A 15,497-nucleotide genomic window follows, 5' to 3' on the forward strand; every position below is an offset into this window, starting at 1 on the left:
CCGCTTGAGTACCGTACTCGTACGGTACAAGTACACGAGTATTATAATTATCATAATAATAATAATATTATTATGATACTTTCCTGCGTAGGTATGATATGATACCTCAAAGAGGTCCAAGGCCGGGTAACATAGTGGATGTCAATTCAGGAGGAACAAGCCCAACTTTCGCCCTAGCCACGCCTCACCAACCCCAAAGGATTGAGTTACCCAACATTCCAAAGAATAAGAACCTTCTCAATAAAGCTCTTACGAAAAATGGAGGGCCTTTATTTCAATGTCGATAATGGTTATATAGAGGGTATAGTGCGCGGTTACCGTAATGGTCTGCTCACAAACCAGAACTATGCGAACCTCACACAATGCGAGACCCTCGATGGCAAGCCAACCTTATAGATTTCTACTCGAGCCTTTTGCTAACATTTTCCAGACTTGAAGCTTCAACTTTCACCGGCATATGGCGATTACCTCGCAAATGTCCCTTCGCCTCTATCGACTTCTGTTATTGCTGCCAAAGCCACCGAAAAGCTGATCGCCGAGTTCAGATATATTCGCGCGAACTCTACCGGAACACTCGCCAAATTCATGGATTTTCTCACTTATGGATACATGATCGATAATGTAGCGTTGTTGATCACAGGCACTCTCCATGAACGAGACACACGGGAGCTTTTGGAACGATGTCATCCGCTAGGAGTCTTTGAGACCATGCCTGTCCTTTGCGTTGCCACGAATGTTGAAGAGCTCTACAATTCCGTCCTCGTGGAGACCCCCCTAGCGCCATACTTTAAGAACACCTTATCGAGTGCAGATCTAGACGAGCTCAACATCGAGATTATCCGCAATACTCTCTATAAGAGTTACTTAGAAGACTTTCACAATTTCTGCATAACCACACCCGGCCTAGCTGGAACCCCTACAGCTGAGCTCATGAGCGAAGTCCTGAGCTTTGAAGCTGACCGCAGAGCTATCAATATCACCATCAATTCCTTTGGAACCGAACTGAGTAAGCAAGATAGGAAAAAGCTTTACCCGAGCTTCGGAAAGCTTTACCCTGAGGGTAGCTACATGCTCAGCAAGGCAGACGATGTTGAGGGTGTGAGAGCCGCAGTTGAAGGTGTCAGTGAATATAAGGCTTTCTTTGAGCAAGGGATGGGGCAAGGTGCTGGCAGTGGTCATCCAAAAAGTTTAGAGGACTTGTTCTACCAGAAAGAGATGGAGATTTCCAAGATGGCTTTTACCCAGCAGTTCACCTACGGCGTTGTTTTTTCTTGGGTCAAATTGAGAGAGCAGGTTCATCCCCACGACTCCACAACTCCATTACTTGGCGAGGTTTGGCTAATCTTATTTTTGCTTCAGGAAATAAGAAACATCACCTGGATCGCTGAGTGTATAGCTCAGAACCAGAAGGAGAGGATTGGTAATTACATAAGTGTTTTTTAAATGTTGGTAATGCGTGCTATTGGGGTACCGAATAATCACCTCACCTAGTCTCTTTTTATGTATTGTTTCTGGTTGTTTTGGTCAATGTAGTATTACCCGATTCCTACGGTGTTATTTCCTTTTCATCCTCAACGGTGCTGGAGGTTAATGCCCATCACCTAGCAATATCGTCGAGGCTCATTTGACGCTTTTAGAACACCGCAAGATGACTTTCCTGCAGGCCGGGCCCCACTAAACACCAATTATAAATATCTAGGGTATTATATCCTGGATACCATAATTTAAGCTTTCATAAGCTATTAAATAAAGGGCAAAATTGCTAATAGATCGTGATACCAACGAAAATATTCCTCAAGTGTAAATATCAAGCTTAGCTGTGTGCAGTCGCTCAAAGATAAAATCATTGAAGAAGTAGGGTTAGGGTTTAATTGACATCTTCATTGAGTGCAGATTGTTTGCCTACAGTTCCTCGCCACTGCATCCACTCTTTGAGTCAACATCCAAATCCCTTCCACAACAAACCAATCGCGGTCCCAAACTCCTAGTGCTTTTCTACGGCTTCAATAAATCCTAATATCTGTGCTAACTCGCTTAAACTTTCTCCTGTTCTCTCTCCAGAGCCTTACTCTCCAAGAGCTCACTTCACCGCTCTTAAGACTTCCGGAGGCCTTGCGGTTACCCCATCGCAATCATGGCGGACCAATCTCAGTACAAGTATGCGAACATGTCTAACCTAGTTCTCCAGGTAGATAAGCGGTTTACCCACCGGCGCACAGACGAGGCTACCGGAGACCCAGAATCGTTGGCTGGGAAGGTCGACATTAAGCAGATGGGAGATCGTGCGTTACGTGACAATGCGCCGAAGGAGAAGCATATCAAAAAGAAGAAGCAACTGAAAGAAAAAGACATCGATGGGTTAGAAGATGGTAAGGAGGAGAAGCGGAAGCGGAAGCGAGAGTACGTGCCAATTCCGGTCCCCATTTTTATCACCTTGCGAGGAAAACGCGTTTCGAGACTAACCAACAAACTGTTCAGTGCTGCTACCTCTCATGGAGGGAGTATTCTTTCAGCTACAGATGATGTCCTTGGTCTTGTATACCATCCACGCACTGCTGAAACGAGAGAGGCTTACTCGCTCATTCTCACTCTGGTTTCTACGGTTCTCGGCGATGTTTCTCAATCGGTGGTTCGTTCGGCTGCCGATGCGATATTAGAAATCCTGAAGGATGAAGACCATTCAAAGAAGGATTTCGATAAAAAGAGAGAGATTGATGATATTCTAGGGGAGAAAATGCCCAATGATAAATTTACAGACTTAATGAACCTAAGCAAGAAGATCAATGATTGGAACGCTGGTGACGAGGATGAACAGATGGATGGGCGAGGAGATGGTGCTGGTGCAGAGGAACTAGACGAACGAGAGGGTGTTGCCGTTGTTTTCGATAACGAGGACGAGGACGAAGATGAGGCGGCAGAGTTTGAGGTTAAAGACGGAGATGAGTCAGATGAGGATGAGTCCGACGAGAGCGAGGACATGGAGGATAAACCGAAGGAGGAGGAAACTGAAAGCGAAGATGAATTAGTGATTGGCGGGGCCAGAACCAGGCCTGGGGACAGAGGCAAACCAACTGTGGATGAGTATGCTGTTCCTGCGCATGATATTGATGCATTCTGGCTACAACGTCAAATCTCTACTAAATACCCCGACCCTCATCTTGCGAGCTCAAAGACCACTATTGTTTTTGAAATCCTTTCCGACTCGGAAAAGACACAGCGTGATGTTGAAAACGATCTTATGGAGGTCTTCGATTACGACCACTTCGAACTTGTTAAGCTCCTCATGAAGAACCAACCTAAAATAGTTTGGTGCACCCGCCTCGCTAGGGCTGGTGAATCCTCGGAGGAGCGGGTAGCGATCGAAAACGAGATGGTGAGGGATGGCTGTAGGCGAATCTTAGACGAGCTAAGGGGAAGGGAGGCCGAGGATGGGAAAGAGGGAAAGGGTAAAGGAAAGGCTGATCTGATGGAAATCGATGTACCAGCATCTGCCGTCCCCTCAGCTTCAGCAGCCGAACGGAAGCCCGGCGGTCTTATTGGAGATCTCCAGCCACGGGGGGTAGTCGACCTGGAGTCCTTCATATTCGAGCAGGGGAGTCATCTCATGACAAACGCTAGCGTAAAACTTCCTCAAGGCTCTACTAAGAGAACTTTCAAAGGGTATGAAGAGATTCATGTCCCAGCCCCCAAGCGGAAACTTGATCCCAACGAGCCTAAATTAATACCGATCTCCGATTTACCTGACTGGGCGAAGACCCCCTTTGTTGAGTCGAAGGAATTAAACAGAATCCAAACAAGGTGTTACCCATCAGCTTTTGAGGACGATGGAAATTTGCTTATTTGCGCTCCTACTGGCTCCGGAAAGACAAATGTTGCGATGCTAACAATTCTTCGAGAGATCGGAAAGCACCGCAATCCCGTTACTGGAAATATCAAGCTTGATGATTTTAAAATTGTCTATATTGCTCCTTTGAAAGCTCTCGTCCAAGAGCAGGTCGGAAATTTCGGCAAACGGCTTGCTCCATATGGCATCAAAGTCTCAGAGCTTACTGGCGACCGGCAGCTCACAAAGCAGCAGATTGTGGAGACACAAATTATCGTTACTACGCCCGAAAAATGGGATGTTATCACTCGTAAAGCCACTGACTTGAGTTACACCAACCTTGTAAGGTTGATTATCATTGATGAAATTCATCTTTTGCATGATGAGCGTGGCCCTGTCCTCGAGTCGATTGTGTCCAGAACAATCCGAAAGATGCAGACCACTCAGGAACCCGTCAGGCTTATTGGGCTTTCCGCAACTTTGCCTAACTATCGAGATGTCGCAAATTTCTTGCGAGTCGACATGAAGACAGGTGCTTTCACTCTAATACTAATACGTATACCCAGTCTGAGCTTGAATACTGATCGTTCTTTATAACAGGTTTATTTCATTTTGACGCAACCTTCCGACCTTGTCCTCTTAGACAAGAATTTATTGGGGTTACGGACAAGAAAGCCATTAAACAACTCCAGGCCATGAACGATATTTGCTACACAAAGGTGATTGAGCAGGCGGCAAACAACCAGATGCTTATCTTTGTCCACTCCCGCAAGGAGACTGCGAAAACTGCGAAGTACATCAGGGATAAGGCTCTCGAACTAGAAACGATCCAACGGATTCTCAAGAGTGACGCGGGCACGCGGGAAATTTTGCAACACGAGGCTGATCAGGTTGCGGACCCCAATCTAAAGGACTTGCTGCCATACGGATTCGCCATCCACCATGCTGGAATGAGTAGAACAGACAGGAGCACAGTTGAAGATCTGTTCTCAGATAAAGCCATTCAGGTTCTCGTCTGCACAGCTACCCTTGCTTGGGGTGTCAATCTTCCCGCCCATACAGTCATCATCAAGGGCACACAGGTCTACTCCCCCGAGAAGGGAGATTGGGTGGAATTAAGCCCGCAAGACGTGTTGCAGATGCTTGGTAGAGCTGGTCGACCGCAATATGATACCTATGGTGAGGGTATAATCATTACAAAACAAGCAGAGATGCAGTATTATCTCAGTCTGCTAAATCAGCAATTACCCATCGAGTCACAGTTCATGCGGAAGTTGGCAGATAATTTGAACGCCGAGATTGTGCTTGGAACTGTCAGGACACGATATGAAGCGGTGGAATGGCTCGGTTACACTTATTTATATGTGCGAATGCTAAGGTCGCCGGCTCTCTATTCAGTTGGAGCAGATTATGCGGACGACGTGGCCTTGGAACAGAAGCGAGTGGATCTAATTCACTCGGCTGCTGCGGTGCTAGAGAAGTGCAACCTGATCAAATACGACAGGAAAACCGGAAAGCTGCAGTCTACAGAACTCGGAAGGATTGCCAGTCACTACTATATCTCCCACAATTCGATGTTTACTTATAACATTCATCTTCAACCGGCATTAACCACAATCGAGTTATTCAGGATATTTGCGCTGAGTGAAGAATTTAAGTATATTCCAGTGAGACCGGAGGAGCGTTTAGAGCTTCGCAAGCTTCTCACCAGAGTTCCTGTCCCAGTGAAGGAAAGCATTGAGGAGCCTCAAGCCAAGATTAACGTTCTCCTCCAGGCTTATATCTCCAGGTTAAAGCTGGAGGGGCTGGCATTGATGGCGGACATGGTTTATGTCACCCAGTCAGCTGGCCGTATCCTGAGAGCTATCTTCGAGATCTGTCTCAAGCGCGGTTGGGCCTCAGTTACGAAAACTGCTCTTGATCTTTGTAAGATGGCAGAAAAGAGGATGTGGCCAACTATGACCCCGTTTCGACAATTTACTGCGGCCCCCACGAATCAGCTCGCCCCCATTGTAACGAAGGCCGAGCGTGCTGCTGAGTTCACCTGGTCCAAGTACTTTACTATGGATCCCCCTCACCTAGGGGAGCTCTTCAACAGCGCAAGAGCGGGAAAGTTGGCCCACAGCTTATTAGAGAGGTTTCCGAGATTAGATGTTCAAGCTCAAGTACAACCGGTAACTAGGAGCCTTCTCAAGGTTGAGTTGACCATCACACCTGACTTCATCTGGGACGATGCATATCACGGCACAGCAGAGACATTCTGGATCTTGGTTGAAGATTGCGACGGTGAAGAGATACTATTCCACGATCAATTCATTCTACGCAAGCAATACGCCGAAAGCGAAAACAATGATCATCTGGTTGAGTTCACGGTACCAATGACAGAACCAATGCCTCCTAATTACTTTATCACTCTTGTTTCCGATAGATGGATGCACTCAGAAACTAAGCTAGCCGTATCGTTCAGGAAATTAATTCTTCCAGAGAAATTCCCACCACACACACCCTTATTGGGTCTGGTGCCTTTACCTGTTGAGGCGTTGAAAAAACCGGAATTTGTCAATCTCTACCCTGAATGGCGGGAGTTCAATAAGATACAGACTCAGGTTTTCAAGTCCCTATTCGATACAGATGATAATATGTTTATTGGAGCTCCCACCGGAAGCGGGAAAACGGTTTGCGCGGAGTTTGCGCTTCTCCGGCACTGGTCTAAGGACGAAGAGTCCGGAAGAGCCGTCTACATTGCTCCCTTCCAAGAACTAGTTGACCAGAGGCACGCGGATTGGAAGGCGAGACTAAGCAAGCTCGGTGGCGGCAAGGAAATCGTCAAGTTAACTGGGGAAACGAGTGCGGATTTGAAACTTCTCGAGAGAGGTGACTTGATTCTGGCTACACCAACACAATGGGACGTGCTTTCAAGGCAATGGCAACGACGGAAGAATATACAAACAGTAGAGCTATTTGTGCGAAGGAGCTCCACATGCGGGGGGACAAACGGGCTTCATTTACGAGATGGTTGTATCCAGAATGCACTACATCGCTGTACAGACAGAAAACCCAATGAGAATCGTTGCTCTCAGCGTCTCATTATCAAATGCTAGAGACCTAGGCGAATGGATTGGAGCCGACAAGCACACTATTTGCAACTTTAGTCCTAGCTCACGTCCTACCCCATTGGAGGTTCACATCCAATCCTACGGCGTTCCGCATTTTCCATCGATGATGATGGCCATGGCAAAGCCTGCTTACTTAGCCATATCTTTAGCGCCTCCAGACAAGCCAGTAATTGTTTTCGCCCCAAGTCGAAAGCAATGCCGATCCAGCGCACTGGATATTCTATCGTACTGTGTCGCCGGCGATGATGAGGATAAATTCCGTAATGCCGATTTGGAGGATATTTCCTCACATCTAAAACTTATCCAGGAGAAGCCGCTTGCAGAGAGTCTGTCGCACGGAATTGGGTATTACCACGAGGCACTGAGCAAGAATGACAAGCGTATCGTAGAGAGTCTATTTGAGGGTGGTGCTATCAAAGTCCTTCTGGCCTCCAGAGATGTTGCTTGGGAACTAAAAGCTACCGCTCATATGGTGATTGTCATGGGCACTCAATTCTTTGAAGGGAGGGAACATCGTTACATTGATTATCCCCTGAGTGAGGTTCTTCAGATGCTTGGGAAGGCTTCAAGGCCAGCCGAGGACAAATTTGGCAAAGCTATTCTGATGACTACTGCAGCCAAGAAAGACTACTACCGAAAGTTCTTGAACGAGGCCCTCCCTATCGAGAGCCATCTTCCAGCGTACCTACACGATGCTTTCGTCACGGAAATAAGTACGAAGACCATCGGGTCGACCCAGGATGCCGTTGATTGGTCAACTTACACATACTTTTACCGTAGACTTCTTGCCAACCCAAGTTATTACAGTCTAACAGATATCTCTCACGAAGGGCTTAGTACCCATCTCTCCGAGATGGTAGAAAACACCCTCAAGGATTTGGCCGAGGCCAAGATTGTTGATGTTGATGAAGAAGACGACACCGTCACTCCCCTCAACGCCGCCATGATTGCAGCATACTACAACATCTCCTTCATAACAATGCAGACATTCCTGCTCTCACTCACGGGCAAAACAAAACTCAAGGGTATTCTGGAAATCGTCACCTCAGCCACGGAATTCGAGTCTATCCAGATCCGCAGACACGAGGACCGGGTACTACGTCGCATCTACGACAGTGTCCCAGTCAAGATGTCACAGCCAAACTACGAATCCCCGCACTTCAAAGCATTTGTACTTCTCCAAGCCCACTTCTCCAGAATGCAGCTCCCTGCGGACCTAACAACCGATCAGGCTGTAGTGTTGGGCAAGATCCTCAACCTCCTGAGCGCTTGTGTGGACGTTTTGTCTTCAGAAGGCCACCTGAACGCTATGAGCGCTATGGAAATGAGCCAGATGTGCGTCCAGGCAATGTGGGACCGCGACAGTGCGCTCATGCAAATCCCATTTTTCACACCAGAGCGTGTCAAGGCTGCTGGCGAACTCGGGTACCCTTCACTCCTCCCTCCAAATACTGATAGCAAAAACCAAACTAACAAGTATCACAGCATCAAAACAATCTTCGATTTCATGGACGCCATGGGTGAGGACTCCACCCGCACCCGCCTCCTCCAGCGAACCTCCATCACCGAATCCCAACTCGGCAAAATTGCCCACTTCACCAACAAAAAATACCCCAATATCGACCTCGCCTACGAACTCGAAGACCCTGACTCTGTGGTCGCTGGTTCCCCCTCTTACATCAAAGTCAAAATCGAGCGCGAACTCGACGGGGAAGACGAGAAAGCAGAGGTGGACACGACAGTGCATGCGCCCTTCTACCCCCAAAACAAAATTGAGAATTGGTGGATTGTTGTTGGTGAGGAGAGTAGCAAGGCTCTCTTGGCGATCAAGAGGGTTACGATTGGCAGGAGGTTAGATGTCAGGTTGGACTATACCGTGCCAAATCCCGGCAGGCACGAACTCAAGTTGTTCTTAATGAGCGACAGTTATGTCGGAGTTGATCTTGAGGAGGATTTTGAGGTTGAGGCTGCGGAGGGGATGGATGAGGATGGTGACGAGGAGGACGATGATGAGTAGATCGTTGCTGTACTCGGCGACAGGGCTGATTGAAAAAGAGGGGGGTGTGATTGGGAGGTTGTAATCTAGTCCCTTCCCGGTCTTTCTTTTTTGCTGAATGAGGGATGGTGGGGGGTTCTATATCAAAATTGAATTCCACCACAATGTTTCCCTCGTCCATGTTCTTAATAGTTTTGTACGATACTATAGTGACAGATGTCGAAAAAGAAAAGAAAAATCACAATATCTATCATTGCAAACGACCCGCCATAGCAGATAAAAACTCCTAGCCTAAATTACATCGCTTTCCCATGGAAAGCAATTCTCATCGCCAACCATGATTTAACTTATGATACCACATTATATCATGGCTCTATCAACCCTTACCATACTAAAAAAATGCATCAGGCCACCGCATTCGCCATAACTACATCCTCCTCTCCCTCCTCCTCCCCGACATCCTGCAACTCGCTCCCCTTTCCCTGGTGCTCCTCCAAATCCGCCAAACTCCATGTTGATATACCCTCCTGATCTTTCGGAGCGAACGGCTGCGCCATGGTCCTTAGAAACTTCTTTGCGATGGCAACCGCCATATCCGTCGACAAGTTGACGTCCGACTCTAACAGGGCTTGGTTGATCCACTTGGGCAATTGACTCCGCTTCTTCCCGAACCGGCGGTCAGCGAGTACCATTATTCCGTAATCATCCTTTCCACGGAGGACACGACCGAGACATTGCGCTGCATGGCGCATGGCGTCGAAAGAAAGGAAGTCATTCTCTCGAATGCGGTAGTTTTCGCGGAGGAATTCGAGGCGGGCTTTTAGAATTCGGGACTGGGTGTATTGGAAGGGGACTCCTGTGTACATAATTGTTAGTGGCGGGCGCGAGTGGGTTAGGGTGAGTTGAAAGGCTTGCCTATACAAAGCACAGTTCGACCGAAATGGTGGTCGAAATCTATTCCTTCTGAGACTTTGCCACGGGCGACACAGAGCATGACCGCGCCTCTGCCGTTACAGCAAGCGGTTCGGTAGGTTTCTAGTGCTAGACTGGTTTCTTGACTATCGGGTGTTTCTACCAGGATCAACTTATATTTCCAGACTTCGTCTAGGATTCCCTGCGAGTAACCAATCAGTTTATGCTCGTGTCATACTGGGACCGAGAAGGCCTACCATTCCTTGCCACATACTGATAATGCTCTCCATGTATAGGTAACTAGGAAAGAACACAACCATCCCATCAGGCGTAATCTTGGAGAACTCGACCAAAAGACTCCCGTAATTTCGGACGACACTAGGGTCATTTCTGATCTCGAAGCGTGTACTAACAGCCACTTGGTCACTGCCCCTAGTTACAATCATTGGCAAGAAACTTCTTCGCGCAAGTGTCATGGAATACGACTCTTGCACAACTGTGTTGAACTGTAACATCTTGGGATACATCTCTAGCGGAGAGATAGTTCCTGAAGTGATGACAACTGAAGAGAACCTCTCGAAAACCGGCCTGATGGCAATAGAAGCATCTAAACAGGTAAAGTGGAGAATAGGGTTCGGCACAGTAGCTGTCTCAGACTCAAAAGGCTCAAGAATTAGCAAAAATCCCTTCTCATATGTCGCAACCAAAGTTGCAAACATAGCGACTTCTTGCAGCGACTTGTAGTCCTCAATGTTTGCTAACTCTAAGGTTCGGACAAGTGAGGTTAAACGTTCGGCGCAGAACCTATAATTTTGTCAGACTAATTCATCTTCCCCCAAAGCTATTACAAACCTCAACGGCTTCTTCTCAATAAAAGTCAAGTCCTTCAAGTGCTGAAGAAATGAAGCGGGCGTTTCCGAAATGACATGTAACACTTTCATTCTTGTCTTTGCACAGTCAACCCTAATATGTCCGCCCAACGAAGGGCGCATATACCTTCAGGTACTCAACAAACCGTTTCAAAAACGCCAGGAAATGCTCAGCTCTCCTGATATTCCCGGGTATCGCCTCCTTTAACAGATCCTTAGGCAATACTATAAATGTCAATTCCCAATCCTGTTGAAATAAAGCTAGCAGTCTCACCTGGATTAGCCATAAAAGAATCTTCTTCAGTTCCCTCATCAACGTCCCGCAAGCCTTCGACAAGTTTCTTATACTCGTTTTGCAGTTTCTCCGCGTCTGATGCCTTCATCTCGTTGATCTTTTTCTCAAGATTCTGCGCACCTCTAGCTGCTCGACGGAGCGAGTCATCTGTCAAGTCAATGCTAAGAGACTCGATGCATACGTTATCTATCACAATCCCGGACAAATAATTAACTCAAGTCACCCGTGAAGCTCAAGCCGAGAACTAACCAATATTATGCGCCTCGTCAAAGACAACTATACAATCCTTAGAAAGCTCCTTGGAAACCCTCTCAGCGATCTTGGGATCCAACAGATAATGGTATGAGTAGATTATGACATTGCAAAACGGCATCTAAGGTAGGATGTTAACACAGAGCTCGGCCAATCCCGCTCGACAGACCACCAACCATTCTTCGGGCGGTAAAGTAGGGACACTGCGTATGCTTCTCCCCATACTTCAACATCCCATCAAGCGTATAAACCCCAGGCGTAATCAAGTTGTGCGGTTCGAGAGTGTCCAGATTCTACCAAAGTCAGCACCCACCCATAATCGCCACCCTACCATCGCCACTAACCACAGGAGCAAGAAATACCCACATCATGGAATACGCAAACTTCAACTTCCTCCCCCCTCGCCTTCTTCTCCTTGACGAACCCTGCCGTTAGACTCCTACACCTAGCATCAACAACATTGCCATTCCTCTCCCTCCTCACGCTCGGATGCAAGCAAAGATTCTTCCGACTGGTCAACCCTAACCCCCGGAACTCCTCCACGTATCCAAGCTCCTTACTCCGGTACGCCATGAGCGCCTTCAACTCTGCCAGGGCCTTCTCGATCTCGGACATGGTGCGGGAGCAGTAAATTAGCTTCCTGGGTTCGGGGAACGACTGTTGATAGGCTACGATTAGTGAGAGCAGGGAGACAGTTTTACCGGTTCCTGAAGGCATCTCGAGGACGCAGTGGCCACCGGCGTCTAGGGTTCCTATAAAGATTATTAGCGCTTTTGTGGAAACTAGAGGGAAAAGTAAATACTCTTGAGATCTGTCATGTAGCTTCATCGACAGCAACGTCAGTCCGAATACGGAAGCCCAAGGGCTCAAAGATCCGATAAACATACGCATATTGCTCTAGCCAACGTTAGCAATCGCTCCCTTACAAGCTCAACGAAGATACCGCCACTCACCAGGGTAAATCCTTGGATAAGGGAAGAGCACTTCCAGTTCACTAGATAGTTTAACATTAACTCTCGCTCTTTCTCTGACTTGGAGCCATAGGATAACACACTCGATCTTGAACCTCATAGCGAGCTGTGGTGGGGCGGCACGGTGGAGGGGGGAGGTGGGGCGTTTTTTTTTTTTTCGCTTGAACGATTGAGCCTCCACGTGTGGTTTTGGGCGGGAGACGCGTTTGAACGATTTCGCGAACATCGCCAAGACTACTATAAATATCTGATGGACCTTGACCCCGACCTGGGGGAGGCTCTGCTTGCTCCACACACGCACCCGCTAATCCGCACGAGTGATAAATTATGCACGAACAAAGCAAGAATTCGTCCAAATCAACATCCGTTACCAGATCCAGTTCGTATTCCCAGCCCGGAGTCAAAAACTGCAGACACAAAGTACACAAATTTCAAGAGTAAAATGAGAAACAAATAGAGGAACCCTCAATTATTCATATAATGTGAAACACACCCTCTCCGGCCATAGCCAGAATAAACCTCAATCAATTATACTGCTCGATACGCACGATCTACCTCCTCCCTGTACTTCTCTAGGATACCCCGGCGGTTCAACTTGTGTGCACTGGTAACCAAGTTCTATATCACAGTTTTCCATTAGTAAAATTCCACAGCGCAAATCAGAAAACAGGGCTTACGTTTTGGGGCGTCCATTCTTCCTCAGTGAGGACCACTCCCTCGACCAGCTCAATACCAGCAAGACCACCCCTTCTTCCTACGGCAATGAGATCTCTCAGAACAGCCACCCTAACCCTATCATTGTGAACAAGCTCCTCAAGCTCGCCATCGACACCGGCCTCAGCAGCAAGCCTCCTGAGTGGGCCCTCAACAGGAACAATAAGCGCGACTGGTTTTGTCCTGTTCCGGTCTGCATAGACACAGATGTTGGCTACCAGAGGACAAGCGCGGTAGACAGATTCCAACTAAAGAACACCGGATCAGCATCGCTAGATATACATGCAGTCCCCCGAAACAAGAAACTAACTTTTTCAAGAGCAATGTATTCTCCGTTAGAAGTCTTGACCAAATTCTTCTTACGGTCGATAATCTTGAGATGACCATTTTTGTCCCATTCACCGATGTCTCCGGTCTTAAACCATCCGCCCTCAAAAGCCTCTTTACTCTCCTCCTCATTGTTGAAATAGGATGTGGCCACGGACTCACCGCGAATCCAAATCTCACCTTGTTCGGGCTCGTTGGTTGTAAAGTATCCCGCATCAGGGAAGTCAACAAGCTTGATCTCGACACTTGCGGGAACCGTTCCGATACTATTGACGTTCCACTCAGCAGGATCCATGAGAGCACCCATACTGCGACAATCAGTTACGATCCAAATTATACTCCAAAAATAGGACATACGCCGAGGTCTCGGTCAAACCATAACCAATAATCATAGGACAGAGCACCATACTGATGAAATGCTGGGTTTCCTTGGCAATCGGACCGCCTCCACTCATGCATATCTTCAACCTCCCACCAGTAGCAGCCTTGATCTTCTTAAAGACAACCGCATCTAACACTGCAGTTCCGGGAATGCCGCTCTGGAGCAGGAAGCTCTTCAGGGCTAGAGCCCCCCAAAAGAGCTTTTGAGCCAACGCAGACTGTTTGGAAACCTGGTCCATAATTCCCTTCTTAATTGTCTCCCACACAGCCGGCACACCAACTAGAACAGTGGGTCTGAACTCCTGGATGTCGCCCTTACAATTCCTCACAGATCTATCGGAAATGGTCTTGGCGCTTCCATAGCCCATAGTTCCTCCCCAGAAAATACAGGCGTTCTCAAATACAAGCTCAAAGATGTGGGCGAGGGGTAAGAAAGTCAATAGACAATCACCAGGACCGATATATGGTTGAGTAATAACGGTAACACCAGTAACTTCATCGATCGGTCAGCTGCGCCTCAGACAGGCATCTATCTAGGAAACGTCATACCGCCTGCAATTACATTCTTCTGGAGAAGAGGGACGCCCTTGGGTGTTCCAGTGGATCCCGAGGTATACATGATACCAAAAAGATCCTCGGGCCCAGATGGGTCAGGCTCGATAGGATTTTCTTGTCCAAGCTTCACAAGTTCATCAATGCTGATGATCCGCAAACGCTCATGGGCCTCTTTTAGTTTATCGATGTGCTCCTGCTTGACCTGTTGGTCACTGTTGTAGATAACATATCTCACCCGGGTAGCCTCCTTAAGTGGGCTGACGAGTCGAGGAAGAAGTTGTGAATCCAAGAATATGGCCTTCGCTTCCGTCTGAACAAGTGAGTGTGTGAGGCCAGACTCGCCCAGGGTATCGTAGGCGGTGACAATTGGTAGCGACTGAGAAGCGCACCCTGCAAACAGCCACCGTTAACAATTGTCCATATTTAACTACCAAGACCGGAGCCACAAAGCTTACCATGCGACATCCCAAGCCAGTTTGCGCTGCCCAAAGTTACAATTAGCAGCTACCCCTCGGGCCCCCTGCACTTGCCACTGAAGTCCCGGGATATTGAAACTTGCCTGGTAGCAGCAAAAATTTGTACTTTCTCACCCTTCCCCAGCCCCAAAGCTTTCAGCCCCGCACCGATTATGTTAACTCTTTCCAAGTACTCTTTGAAGCTCAAAAACTTGTAACCGGACATTTCATAGTAAATCCAAGTTTTTGGAACCTCCTGGTCAACGCCATCGACAGCTTTCTTCAACATTTTAATCTCCTCATGTTGCTTGACGAGTGTTCTAGAGCCCAAACATTTGGCGTCACCGAACTTCGCAGCCCCTCTCTTAACGATGTCATAGGTGGTCGCGATATCCGGCTCCAGCCGCGATCTGAGGCCGTTAATTGAGCCTGGATGACGTCGGGGAATTCCTTCTCCCTCTTTCTTCTCAACACCCGGCACCTGGAGATTGAAGGGAGGGCGTTTGCTCATGCACGGCCACAAGACTTGTTTGGTCTGGGAAGCCATGACGACAGTGTCTCCTTTGCTAACTCAAGCACCGCACGGTGACGCGGGGGAGGCAAGGTGAGGTGGGAGTACTGTAGAAAAAGGTATATGTGAAGGTTGAATGCCCAGCACGGCAGTAAGGAAATACTCCGGGAGAGGAAGTGGAGTAAAGGGAGGTATAGGGAAGAGTGGAGCGAGGATGGCGAGAGGGAAGGCGGGGGGAGGGAAGGGAGCACGGGTATTAATTGAAATGGGAGATTTTCTGGGGTCCCACAGGATGATGAGGTGTTCTGAGGATGTTGGGG

The 15,497-nt window shown here is 47.9% G+C and overlaps 6 protein-coding genes; 3 read left to right on the forward strand and 3 right to left on the reverse strand.

Annotated features, from left to right (window-relative positions):
- Positions 1 to 306: 306 nt before the first annotated feature.
- GSTUM_00010666001 (uncharacterized protein) lies at positions 307 to 587 on the reverse strand (the record flags this gene model as incomplete). XM_002841445.2 has 3 exons in its annotated part: positions 307 to 372; positions 422 to 444; positions 498 to 587. The coding sequence occupies 3 exons, from the start codon at positions 585 to 587 to the stop codon at positions 345 to 347; spliced, it is 141 nt and encodes a 46-aa protein (XP_002841491.1). The 3' UTR covers positions 307 to 344.
- Positions 588 to 609: 22 nt separating this feature from the next.
- On the forward strand, positions 610 to 1,733 carry GSTUM_00010667001 (uncharacterized protein; the record flags this gene model as incomplete). XM_002841446.2 has 2 exons in its annotated part: positions 610 to 1,293; positions 1,360 to 1,733. The coding sequence occupies 2 exons, from the start codon at positions 610 to 612 to the stop codon at positions 1,441 to 1,443; spliced, it is 768 nt and encodes a 255-aa protein (XP_002841492.1). The 3' UTR covers positions 1,444 to 1,733.
- Positions 1,734 to 1,944: 211 nt separating this feature from the next.
- GSTUM_00010668001 (uncharacterized protein) lies at positions 1,945 to 6,924 on the forward strand (the record flags this gene model as incomplete). XM_002841447.2 has 5 exons in its annotated part: positions 1,945 to 2,400; positions 2,479 to 2,798; positions 2,934 to 4,170; positions 4,243 to 4,355; positions 4,424 to 6,924. The coding sequence occupies exons 1-5, from the start codon at positions 2,135 to 2,137 to the stop codon at positions 6,922 to 6,924; spliced, it is 4,437 nt and encodes a 1,478-aa protein (XP_002841493.1). The 5' UTR covers positions 1,945 to 2,134.
- A 121-nt stretch (positions 6,925 to 7,045) lies between these two features.
- GSTUM_00010669001 (uncharacterized protein) lies at positions 7,046 to 9,195 on the forward strand (the record flags this gene model as incomplete). XM_002841448.2 is given in 6 exon segments in its annotated part: positions 7,046 to 7,105; positions 7,253 to 7,417; positions 7,562 to 8,364; positions 8,425 to 8,603; positions 8,636 to 8,668; positions 8,682 to 9,195. The coding sequence occupies 6 exon segments, from the start codon at positions 7,046 to 7,048 to the stop codon at positions 8,954 to 8,956; spliced, it is 1,515 nt and encodes a 504-aa protein (XP_002841494.1). The 3' UTR covers positions 8,957 to 9,195.
- A 144-nt stretch (positions 9,196 to 9,339) lies between these two features.
- Positions 9,340 to 12,460, reverse strand: GSTUM_00010670001 (uncharacterized protein; the record flags this gene model as incomplete). The annotated part of the gene is made up of 15 exons (XM_002841449.1): positions 9,340 to 9,713; positions 9,770 to 9,791; positions 9,857 to 9,889; positions 9,933 to 10,049; positions 10,105 to 10,651; positions 10,700 to 10,794; positions 10,844 to 10,941; positions 10,991 to 11,197; positions 11,261 to 11,384; positions 11,440 to 11,556; positions 11,630 to 11,702; positions 11,790 to 12,015; positions 12,066 to 12,085; positions 12,207 to 12,257; positions 12,318 to 12,460. 15 exons carry the CDS (start codon positions 12,458 to 12,460, stop codon positions 9,340 to 9,342), a joined length of 2,247 nt encoding a protein of 748 aa, XP_002841495.1.
- Positions 12,461 to 12,672: 212 nt separating this feature from the next.
- On the reverse strand, positions 12,673 to 15,497 carry GSTUM_00010671001 (uncharacterized protein). XM_002841450.2 has 6 exons: positions 14,745 to 15,497; positions 14,206 to 14,601; positions 13,633 to 14,149; positions 13,259 to 13,583; positions 12,912 to 13,196; positions 12,673 to 12,852 (listed from the first exon to the last, which is right to left on the reverse strand). Exons 1-6 carry the CDS (start codon positions 15,211 to 15,213, stop codon positions 12,763 to 12,765), a joined length of 2,082 nt encoding a protein of 693 aa, XP_002841496.1. The 5' UTR covers positions 15,214 to 15,497; the 3' UTR covers positions 12,673 to 12,762.

Source organism: Tuber melanosporum (genome assembly GCF_000151645.1).
Source record: "Tuber melanosporum whole genome shotgun sequence assembly, scaffold_72, strain Mel28".
NCBI lineage: Eukaryota > Fungi > Ascomycota > Pezizomycetes > Pezizales > Tuberaceae > Tuber > Tuber melanosporum.